Source organism: Clinocottus analis, unplaced genomic scaffold (assembly GCF_023055335.1).
Source record: "Clinocottus analis isolate CAN_PGR_092001 unplaced genomic scaffold, fCliAna1.0.p SCAF_20, whole genome shotgun sequence".
In the NCBI taxonomy this organism is placed as follows: Eukaryota; Metazoa; Chordata; class Actinopteri; order Perciformes; family Cottidae; genus Clinocottus; species Clinocottus analis.
In genome coordinates this window covers 15,506,908-15,519,403 of record NW_027175932.1, presented here as the reverse complement: position 1 = coordinate 15,519,403, position 12,496 = coordinate 15,506,908, and the positions used below count along the sequence as shown (strand labels likewise).

The 12,496-nt window shown below is 42.5% G+C and overlaps 1 protein-coding gene across 1 annotated transcript in view; it reads left to right on the top strand.

Annotated features, from left to right (window-relative positions):
- The window catches only part of large1 (LARGE xylosyl- and glucuronyltransferase 1), an 87,780-nt gene that overhangs the window by 36,605 nt on the left and 38,679 nt on the right, over positions 1-12,496 (top strand). Inside the window, exons 5-6 of the mRNA XM_068586753.1 lie at positions 4,089-4,212; positions 4,440-4,611. Of these exons, the coding sequence (XP_068442854.1) occupies positions 4,089-4,212; positions 4,440-4,611 (296 nt within the window). The remainder of the gene's footprint in view (positions 1-4,088; positions 4,213-4,439; positions 4,612-12,496) is intronic.

Here is a 12,496-nt window from a genome sequence, read left to right as displayed (position 1 = left end):
AGCCTGCTGACAGTCTGGTGCTGTGGAAGCGGCTGCATCACTCACACACACCACCTGACCTGCCACGAGCAGACTGCAGCTTTTATCAAACCATTTCCAGCTGTGTTTCTTCCTTTAGTGTTGATTGTTGATGGGAAATTGAATATGCTATAAATTTCCTGTGGCACAAGATTCCAGTGATAAATGCCACGGGGTCTGTGCTTTGTAGTCAGGTCCTCTATGTGGCTGAGCCTGCTCTGTAAATCAAAGGCTTGCCAGCAGTCCATCTCTTGCCTCAGTGATGGAGAGCCTGGAATCATTCTCACTGGCGTCCACCTGAAAATGGCCCCCGTCGACTGTATTCAGACAGCGGGCCTCTCATCACGCTGCTCCGTCCTCTCAGGAGAAGCGAGGAGAGGAACCGCAGCCTCTGGAAGTGACCGCTTGTGTTCGCTTCTGGCAAAAGCTTGTACACATTGTTACAAGCCACAAGTCCTCCTCATGGGTGGTCGGGGTCTCCATTCTGTAAATGCTTTTGTACTGTTTACAGGTGTTAAGGTCACGATCCCTGGTTATTATCTAACAGCCCCAGGGTGAGCAGCTCCTTCCATCTCTGCTTTCAATGAGAAAAAGGGTCCATTTCCCTTCATGAAGGCATCTTTTATCTTTTTATTCCCTTGCGACATTTTCAGGAATGAACACTTCCTGACATATGGGGCCGGTTGCATGGTATTATTAAGACATTGATTATGCTATAACAGGATAATCATGCTACATCATTCATTCTGTTCACGCTGCTTATGTTTTCAGTTAACTGGAGTTAGAAGTGTCTGTTAGTGTTAGAAGAATCTGGCTGAAGCCATCATATGAGAAGCCCAATGGAAACAAGGAAGAGGAAGTCAGGATAAGAGACCACAATGCTGGCATGAGGCCCGATATGTGACAGGGTGATGGGTTTGCCCAGCGTCTGAGTATCTAATGAAGTTTGAATTATTATTATCCATTTAAACAAGAACCAGCATATTCACAAACACAATGAAAACAGACCGTCATTCTAAAATGGAGATAATAACTTTATTTTGAAATTATAGATCGGTATCGCTGCTTCGGCACTCTAATAAAACTAGAGAATATTTCAACTGCATTAGACAATAAAAAATATCCGGTGGGAGCATTTATAGATCTCAAAAAGCGCTCCATTCTATTGACGATGGGTCTGATGAAGTACTCCTGGTTACGACCAGCTGTCATTCAGTCATTTTGATTCCGTACATGACAAGTTGTGCCAGGCTCGGTGCTCTTTGTTTAGATAATGTTTGAAACTAAATGATAACATTTCCTCATATTTGTGGATGAATTAGTTTTGCTTAATGAATTTGTGTTTAACAGCTGTTAAGTGGAGTTAGTGCTTTGTTTGTTACCATGAGCTTAGACCTCAATATGACGGCGGATTGTCTTCAATTTGTTTGCACAGATTTAGTGCTAATCAACCACTTTCATAAATGTATGGTGAGATTGTTCTATTGTGAAAAGATTACTGGGAAAACAATGACTCAAGTAAACTTTGCCGTTGTGAACTCTTTTCATTCAAAGATTGTCAGATTGTTTCTTGATGAGGAGGCTCCATCACGATGATGCCCTCACAGGCAGAAGAACCTGTGCTAACTCGTTGCTCCACAACCAGTTGACTTCAACCGGATGCAAAAAGACACCGATTGACTCCAGATAGACTCCGAACGACGACAGAGAGACAACATAGAGGTCCAGGACAAGCCTCCGCTCCAGGCTGAAGGAATCTGTATCTGTGTCGCTCTCCTGAAACAACAAGATAACCTGATTGCAGGATGAAGATGACGTGGTTAGATCACCGTGCTCTGATGACCAGGATGTACTTGACATATTTGCTTCCTTGTGGCCCGATCCCGAGCATCCAGTGGGATGCTTGTTGCTGTTTGTCCAGAGGATGTGACGACTCTTTCTGCTGCTGACAGCTTGTGTGCGACCAGAGTTCCGGTACATTTTGACAGCTCCCAGCCACCGTACGTATTGAGCGAGTGCAGCTGACACATTCATTCCCCAAGTCATTCAGCACGAGACGCCCGAGGGTGCTCACATCCTCAGCTCAGTGTCACTATTTGGAAGTAATGAATACCTATTTAGCACACACTCTGTCTTCTGTGTGTGTGTGTGTGTGTGTGTGTGTGTGTAGTCTTTTCTTTGAGGACGCGTGGGCGTCATGTCTGATGAGTCACCAAACTACAGAGTCCAAGTTGTCCAAACAATGTCTGCTCCCCTGACTTGCTGACTTGCTCTGGAGCTTTCAGTCTGAGCCACAGGGGGGCGACTGTGGGTCAGTGGTAGCACGGTCCTCCTTCCATCACACGATCGGAGGTTTGATCTCCACCATGTGGATGTGTCTTTGAGCAAGACACATAACCCTACATTTCTCCCGTAGGCTGTTCTTACGGCGTGCGTGCGTGCGTGTGTGTGTGCGTTAGTCCGCATGAGTAGGTGACACCATGAAACAGGGTATGAATGAATGAGTGAGTGATGTCATGTAGTGGTAAAGTGTTAATGTGGTCGGAAGACTAAGAAAGATCTATACTATGTATTAACCGTTGACCAGCGCCTCATCTGACATGGTCTGTCTGAGCAGATGGAGCCGGAGGTGAAGGGTTAGGGTTCAGTCAACGGTCCTGTGGAGGCAAATCCTGTGAAAGCATATCCTGTGAAAGCATATCCTGTGAAAGCATATCCTGTGAAAGCATATCCTGTGAAAGCATATCCTGTGAAAGCATATCCTGTGAAAGCATATCCTGTGAGCATACGACATGTTCATTGAGAAAGTGTTGCTTCTTGAGAGACCTGAATGAATGTGTGGCCGTCATACATCTTAAAGGGACACGTCACCATTTTTACAAGTAAAGTCTGTCGCTTGTTCCAGGATCATTTTCACGACATGACATAAATCTTCTAACCACCATCGGCCACCATAATAATAATAATAATAATAATAATAATAATAATAATGGGATATCCGAGTTTCAAACTGACAATAAAGCCGTACCTTTTGTTCTTTAATTTGGGGACTGTAAATGTACTTCTACTCACTATCTCCAAAGAAAAGAAGCTGAAGTTCTCTTTGCTGAAGCCCTTTAGGTGCTTGGTGTTTGACCCACGTTAGGAACCACATGTTCTCGTGTCGCTTGGGTTTTTAGCTTTTAACCATTTTTTAAACTCTGTCTCTTGAAAGTCTTCTAATTTGAGCAAAGTTACATTTTAAATATCTGCAGTATTCCTGCAGGCACTATTTGATATTTTCTTCTCAATGAATTTGATGAAAACAGCATAGCCAACCCTACAAGTCCATCTCTGTCTACCATCTGAATCCCTGAGGCCACCGGCTCCAAGCACAAAAAGACCCAGTAATTTCCTAAAAAGATGCTCACTGTAGTTTTGAGCTAAAGTTACTCAGGCTGGAGGGAAAAGTGCATTTGTTGGGGACTATTTTTAGGAAGGGAGTTTCTGGAACAACTGAGCATTACAGCACTGAGGAACACTTTCATATAAAATATGTCTCTTCACATAGAATATTACCAGACATGTATTTGAAGTGACATACTGCATCGTCAGCGGTTCTGTTCCAGCTGAGGACCTCTTGCACATCCTGTCTCCCTCTATATATGAAATGATCTTCACATTGAGGTGGCTCCAGTTCAGGGTTTTAACGTCGTCTCAGTAAACGCATGAATAAATCAATTTTCATGGACAATATCAATATTTCTAATTGATTAGTTATTTAGGAGGTCATCTGTGACAACAGGCTGGACAATATCGTCTTATTTGGATTTGTTACTTTACTCTTTCTTAACAGTGACTTTACTCGGTTAACGTCAATATGGAGATTTAGAGAAAAAAAGACCAAATTTGTTAGGACCTTGCATGTTTCTCCTCCTTTTTTCTCCTTCCCAGTTATTCCAGACATTCTTGAACCGCACGCCCCTCAGCGTGTGACTAGACCGGTTGGGCCGTCATGTGGTTGTGTTACAGACCTCCCTTTCCTGCTGGGATCGAGTATTGAGCTCATGTCCTTCTGTTTGTGTCCACAGGAGGAACCCACTGCATTTCCATTTCATCACAGACTCCATTGCTCAGCAGATCCTCTCCTCTCTGTTCCACACCTGGATGGTCCCCGCCGTCAAGGTGGACTTCTACGATGCCGATGAGCTGAAGGTGAAGAACACGCCTCCTCTTCCTTTTCTAACTCCCAGCTTCCCTCAGAAATACTCAGACATGGATTCAAGAGATTCTTGCTATGCTGCAGGGCTTCATGATGTCACTGCCCCTTCTTCTATTCCTCTGCCTGTGTTTACCATCTTTTAATGATGCTGTTATATACATTTTTTAATTCAATCAATTTAAAAACAAATGATCCCAACCTGGCGTTTGTGTTCTCTCAGTCCGAGGTGTCGTGGATCCCAAACAAACATTACTCTGGAATCTACGGCCTGATGAAGCTGGTGCTCACCAAGACGCTGCCGTCCGACCTGCAGCGTGTCATCGTGCTGGACACGGACATCACGTTCGCCACGGACATCGCTGAACTCTGGGCTGTCTTCCACAAGTTCAAAGGTAATACTGAAATACCAATTTCATTCAAGTAAATTAGAGGTTTTACTGTCTACAGCAGCGGTCCACAACCTTTTTTTGCGCCATGGACCGGTTTCATGTCAGTTAATATTTTCAGGGACCGGCCTTCACAGTGTCGGCAATAAATGTGACGTAATAAATATGACGTAATAAATATGACGTAATAAAATGATACAACCGGCATGAAGCAATTATAAAGTGCTTGAATATACAGTACAACTCACCATTACGCCGAATTAGTGAGAGTCCTGAACTAGTTTCTCTGCAAGCAGCCGGGTCAGAGTGATGGAGACACTCGATGTGTGGACTTTATATCCAGTCTACTGCTTAACTTAGACCTTTAGTCCAGTCTACTGCTTAACTTAGACCTTTATGTCCAGTCTACTGCTTAACTTAGACCTTTAGTCCAGTCTACTGCTTAACTTAAACCTTTATATCCAGTCTACTGCTTAACTTAGACCTTTATGTCCAGTCTACTGCTTAACTTAGACCTTTATATCCAGTCTACTGCTTAACTTAAACCTTTATGTCCAGTCTACTGCTTAACTTAGACCTTTATGTCCAGTCTACTGCTTAACTTAGACCTTTATGTCCAGTCTACTGCTTAACTTAGACCTTTAGTCCAGTCTACTGCTTAACTTAAACCTTTATGTCCAGTCTACTGCTTAACTTAGACCTTTATGTCCAGTCTACTGCTTAACTTAGACCTTTATGTCCAGTCTACTGCTTAACTTAGACCTTTATGTCCAGTCTACTGCTTCACTTAGACCTTTAGTCCAGTCTACTGCTTAACTTAAACCTTTATGTCCAGTCTACTGCTTAACTTAGACCTTTATGTCCAGTCTACTGCTTAACTTAGACCTTTATGTCCAGTCTACTGCTTAACTTAAACCTTTATGTCCAGTCTACTGCTTAACTTAGACCTTTATGTCCAGTCTACTGCTTAACTTAGACCTTTATATCCAGTCTACTGCTTAACTTAAACCTTTATGTCCAGTCTACTGCTTAACTTAGACCTTTATGTCCAGTCTACTGCTTAACTTAGACCTTTAGTCCAGTCTACTGCTTAACTTAGACCTTTATGTCCAGTCTACTGCTTAACTTAAACCTTTATGTCCAGTCTACTGCTTAACTTAGACCTTTAGTCCAGTCTACTGCTTAACTTAGACCTTTATGTCCAGTCTACTGCTTAACTTAAACCTTTATGTCCAGTCTACTGCTTAACTTAGACCTTTAGTCCAGTCTACTCCTTAACTTAGACCTTTATGTCCAGTCTACTGCTTAACTTAGACCTTTAGTCCAGTCTACTGCTTAACTTAGACCTTTATGTCCAGTCTACTGCTTAACTTAGACCTTTAGTCCAGTCTACTGCTTAACTTAGACCTTTATATCCAGTCTACTGCTTAACTTAGACCTTTATGTCCAGTCTACTGCTTAACTTAGACCTTTGGTCCAGTCTACTGCTTAACTTAGACCTTTATGTCCAGTCTACTGCTTAACTTAGACCTTTAGTCCAGTCTACTGCTTAACTTAGACCTTTATGTCCAGTCTACTGCTTAACTTAGACCTTTAGTCCAGTCTACTGCTTAACTTAGACCTTTAGTCCAGTCTACTGCTTAACTTAGACCTTTATGTCCAGTCTACTGCTTAACTTAGACCTTTAGTCCAGTCTACTGCTTAACTTAGACCTTTATGTCCAATCTACTGCTTAACTTAGACCTTTAGTCCAGTCTACTGCTTAACTTAGACCTTTATGTCCAATCTACTGCTTAACTTAGACCTTTATATCCAGTCTACTGCTTAACTTAGACCTTTATGTCCAGTCTACTGCTTAACTTAGACCTTTAGTCCAGTCTACTGCTTAACTTAGACCTTTATGTCCAATCTACTGCTTAACTTAGACCTTTATATCCAGTCTACTGCTTAACTTAGACCTTTATGTCCAGTCTACTGCTTAACTTAGACCTTTATGTCCAATCTACTGCTTAACTTAGACCTTTATATCCAGTCTACTGCTTAACTTAGACCTTTATGTCCAGTCTACTGCTTAACTTAGACCTTTATATCCAGTCTACTGCTTAACTTAGACCTTTATGTCCAGTCTACTGCTTAACTTAGACCTTTATGTCCAGTCTACTGCTTAACTTAGACCTTTAGTCCAGTCTACTGCTTAACTTAGACCTTTATGTCCAGTCTACTGCTTAACTTAGACCTTTATGTCCAGTCTACTGCTTAACTTAAACCTTTATGTCCAATCTACTGCTTAACTTAGACCTTTATGTCCAGTCTACTGCTTAACTTAGACCTTTATGTCCAGTTTACTGCTTAACTTAAATCCCGCTTCACAAAGACAGGATGTTGAGATGGAGGCAGGTTTCAGATCATTTTTGTGGATCTCAGGATATTCTGCCTTAACTTTAGACCAGAATACCGGCAGAGTTGAAGCAGACTTTTAAGTTTAGTTTTTGGGGTGTGTCAAGAGACTCAGACGCACAGATGGATGGATCCGGTGCGTTTCAAAATAAAAAACCTTTTCCTGACTTTTTTCTTCTTCAAAATAATTTATTTTTTGAACTTTTTTTAAAATTCATTCATTCTTTCTGTGCGGCCCGGTACCAACCGACCCGCGGCCCGGTGCCGGGGATCGGAGACGTCTGTCTACGGTTTACATTATGGTGCGTTCAAGCTCCAATTAATAACAATATACTATAAGGCGAAAATAATCGACACAATACAGTTAACATGAATTGTATATTTGTAATCTTGTAAAATGTAGTTTTTGGGGAGAAACTTCAATAAATAGTTTGTTTTCGCAGCAATATAACATAGTTATTAGAGATGAAGTATAAGCTTTTTGACTTCATTACAATAGCTCTAAGCTGATGATTATCAATAAAACCACTGAAGACACAATCATTTATTTCTTTAATCATTTGAATGATGTTTTATTAATGCAAATAACCTTTGCATGAAATTCACATTACACTTCAGGAGACAGAACTTCCATTATAATATTTCAAATCTTTGAGGTTTTTTGTCTGTTCAACTCTCTGTTGATTGAGGCCTATAGTTTCCTCTTCAGGCAAGTAAAACACCTCATCTACTTGGCCGATATTATATTTCATAGACCAGCAAATGAATATATGTATTGATTGGTACAACCTCTATTATTGGTAGTTGCAGCCTCGTCGCTTAAACTGAACTTTCTCATCACTGTCTCTTCAGTCATCTTTTCTCTCCCCACATGTTCTCAAGTATGGCTGTGTCATCACTCGGCACCACCATGACTCAGCATGTGGGATTGTTCTTGTTGAATCAATGTGTGTTTGGGATCAGCCGGATCTGGAGCCGTGTGTTACACCGGTGCTTTACTTGTGATGAGCCTGGAGGACTAGCGCTCCATCTGTTCCTTAGCTACAGTGTGTAGTTCAGGTACAGTTGAAGTGGGCATGCCTGCCCAATATCTGGTGAAGTTAAGCTGCCAGTATGGCTAACGACGAGCTCTTCCTCTGAGCATTGTCGGCCCTTCATTGTTTGAGAGAAAGCTGGCGATGGGACCGTCCAGAGAGTATTCCTAGGAAGGAAGAAGAGAGGAGGAAGGTACGTAGGCAGGAGGAGGGCAGGAGGCGGTGATGAGTCACTCCAAAGATTTATGGGTAGTGCTGTTCAATAGGGCGGCGCAGCCCGCAGGAGTTTGGATCAATCTTAATTAGCAGTTGACTCCAATGCAGCACCCACTCCCTTTGCTGTCCAGCGGGCTGAAGGGTCCAGCCCCTTTATCTTTGAAGCATCACAACAGCCAGCAGGACATGTTCAATACATGCTCCTCTCCGGCTTTGGCTTTCCTTAAATGACTTATGAAGAGAAGTTCAGAGGGAATGATGCCATGATTTCACGAGCACAGCTCCTATTCTGTCCATTCGTGAACTCATTTGAACTGTAGCTCTTGTAAAGCAGCAGCATGCTGTTTATTCAATCAAAGAAATCATTCAGTTCAGTTTACTTTCAGTTCATTTTGTATCGCCCAAAATCACAAATACAAGATTATCCTCTGAGTTCTGTACAATCTGTACACATGACATCCTGTCCCAGGACCTCACATCGGATCAGAAACAACTCCCCAATAAAGACAGTAAAACCCTTTCACAGGGAAACAGGAAGAAGCTTCATAGATCAACAGAGGAGGATCCTCTCCAGGATGGACAGAAGCAACAGATGTCATGTGACCAGAATGAACAACGTGACAGAGTTACAGCTCATTACATGAATATGACAGAAAATATTCATATAATAAGTGGTAGGCATGGACCAGGATCCATGTATTGCTGCATGTCTTCAAGGAGTTTACATAGTACCCTCACACTGTCCTACCCGAGGCAGCCACTCGGCACTGTGCCATTGGTAGGAATGTAACCTCTGAGATACAAGCAGGAATTTAATTTGCTGGCAATAACAAATGATGGCAGTGGCTTTTGAAGGCCAGGTAATAAAAGCATTGACAGAATTGCTTGTACTCTAATGGCTCACTTCACTACAGTGTATTTCAGCTGCACTAATGCCGTCAGTACAACATTTACTCACCACTTCTTTTAACAGAAATGTAATGTTCATTCATTCCAATCCAACCTTTTTTTTAGCAGTGTAAGCCATTATTGACAAGGCACAACTCTTCCTGCCGATGTTTCTGAATGAAAGCCGACCTAGTAAATGATTATCTGAAAGGCTGTTCATGTGAAATATCTGTACAAAAAGACTTGAGTTTTATTGTTGTAACTGAACACTGAACAGAGAAACGGCATTACACTGAAACGAGTATAAATGAACGAGGGGTAAAAGTGTTATTGAAGAAGAGAGGAGCTGATCAGAACAAGCATGTCGCTCTGTTTCCAATAGAGACGTGGTTTACTGTGCAGGGAACTAGTTGTCAATGAATGGCTGTGTCTATTTAAAGGAATGTTTTACATTTCATTTAGCTGACCCTTTTATTCCTGCAGGCCTTCTCTGCTTTCAGCTCTCCTGAGCTGTTGATGCCACTTTGTCCCACAGGGCTGATTGTATGTTCTTGCTGATGAGCTGCAGGCCTCTCAGAGATTCTGACGTACACCTTTTATCCATCCATTGTCGGAAATCACCTGTGCTTGCCTGGGATGTATTACCGTTAACCCTCCAATTCTAAGCAGCAGATATCCTGAGGCTAGGCGGGAGCCCCAGGGAAATTAGAGCTCCACTCAAGACCTCATTTTTCATTTGAGGCACATGTCCTCCAGGGGGGCAATCTATGACCCTTGCCACTTTGACAAATGCGAGGCCTGCGAGGTGCTTACCGAGGACCTGAGGGCAGGCAGGGTGAGGTCAGGTGTAAAGTAGAAGAGACTGATCCGGGTGTTGTAATGTATTCCATCCCATTCACTCTCCAACAGCTCTCATTGGTTGTGCCTGGAGCCCAGGTCCATTTCTCTTCTCAAGGTGTTTCTCTGCAGACACTTGGGTTCCATGGGTTCACTGGCAGTACGGGGAACTTTTGAACTGGGAGCATTGGGAGCTTTAGAAGAATTACAAAATATTGCATTTTAGTCTGTTGAACAGACAATGCAGCAGGTTTCCTTAACAGTAGTTATCTGAACCCAAACCCTAAACAGGGAGTTTGTGCTTCAATGTGTCTTCATCCTGACGATGTGACGGATGAAGAATGTCCACATGAATACTCGACAAGTCACTGCTGATATGGACGTGCGGTCACATGGTGGGTAAAATATGGGTCGTTTTTAAAGGCAACGAGGAACGGTATACAAGCTTTGATATTTAGTTTTAAGCACTTTTTTCTTTTAAATATTTGGGCAACCTGTTTGCGCTAAAGAAATATTACACAGTTATTTCAAATATCTATGCACTCATGCTGCAAAAGCCTCTGTTCATCTGTTCCCAGATGTTCCCTCTTGACTGAGAAGGTTTTGTTCATGCAATCCATTGTGTGTGTGCATCAGAGAGTAAGTGAGTGTGTGTGCACTTCTTGAGTTTTTGTGTTTTACGACGCCTCACAGGCCACTGGTGTGTAGGCGGGGCTTATAATCAGAATCAGAAACGTTTTATTGCCACGTAAGTTATTACAAACGAGGAATTTGTCCTGACGGAAGGTGCATCATAAAACACAACAACAGCAGCAACAACAAGGAACAATTAACTGTACAAGTGAATGTATACAATTTGGATAAAAAAACAAGTAAATAAGTAAGTAAATAAGTAAAGATGCAGCTTTAGCTTTAGCTGCATCTTTGTATGCAGCATTAGCTGCTTGTGAGTTGTGCTCATTCAATATAAAATACAGGACAGGTTGTTGCAGAAGCAGCGGCCAGAGATCCGCTCCCTCCAGACCTTTCTAGATCTACCTGTATTTGACCGGGCTACTTTTGCTGGGAGCAGGGATCTCTGTCCTACATCCACACCTGGGATCTGTCCAGTACAACCAGTGCACTGTACTGGACTGTATCTCCAGATGTACCGACTCCCCCGCTCCCACTGCGCCTCTCTTTACATCCATGGCCTCTGCCCTGTCCTGGGCTGCAGCACTAAGGCCCCCTGTGGCTGATTGGCTGGAATGGTTTGTTTGTTTGCATGCAAAGATTTAGGGCTGTGTATGAACACATCACACACAGAGCGGACAGCTAGCGGATTGTGAGGAGTGCAGGGCCCTATTCCACGTACCTGGTTAACTGATATAACTGGATAACTTCCAGGATAAGATGACGTAGATCTGGATTTTCGGTTTCACGAAACCAGTTTAGATCAGTCACCATAGCAACACATTGAAATCACCTAACCTGGTCGGGAGCAGGTTTAGTGAAAGTTCACTGGATAAGTTGGCCACTCCCACCGGACAAAACGCAGCTCTCTTCCTCATTGATGAAGGAGCGATATTAGTTTTATAGGGAGAGAGTTCTAACCCTCCGCCCATACAAATATTCAAACTCCAAGTTATATGGTAATCTAAACACACATAGGTTACATGAATATACACATAGTTCATGATACATATGTGCATACAGTACATATATCCTCATAAGTATATATTAATTTGTATACTACTGCCATCATTTAAATAAATATCATCTGATTGATTTGGGTGATGAGGCACTTAAAATTAGCAGATACATTTTATTTTGTTTGACACATTTACTTGTCTGATATTTTTGCACTGACTAGTGTTACGCGGCGTTACGCTGCATTCACAACAGGAAGTGTTGCGAATATTCGCTCCGCTTCAATGTGAAAGCATCATTAGATTTTGTCATGACTATGGACTTAAATTCATCAAATGTAGTCATAATCAACTTCTGCTCATCAGCAGAGAAAAGAGACGCTCTTTCTCTGAGTTTGTCATTTTAGAAAGACAACATCATGAATTTGGCGTTCGACTTTTCTCCCTTCTGAAGAGGAGCGGGCACGCAGAGTTATCCTGTGAACTGACGTCTGGTTAGAATAAACGAGACCGTTTGTGGGAGGATCCACCTTCAGGGAACCGACATATCCTGTCGTCAATCATCTCGTTAGGTTAAGCTGGATAACAGGACTTTTGATCGGATTTGTTGAACCACGTACGTGGAATAGGGCTCTGGACTGCACCTTTAAGGGCCCACTATGCTGCAAACAAACTAGGTCATGTGACATGCTGTTTGATCACATCTGCGGGAGAATGGAGCTTAACATGTGTGATATTTAACTGTGTGATTCCACCTGAAGATTGGAGGAACATCATTGTCTGACAGCCCCTCATCTCAATGGGGCTCGTTGTGAGAAGCAGCAGCTCAACCGTCCACAACATGCTGATGCAGCTGCCAACTTCAGATAAGGATGTGATGTTCTTCCCGCA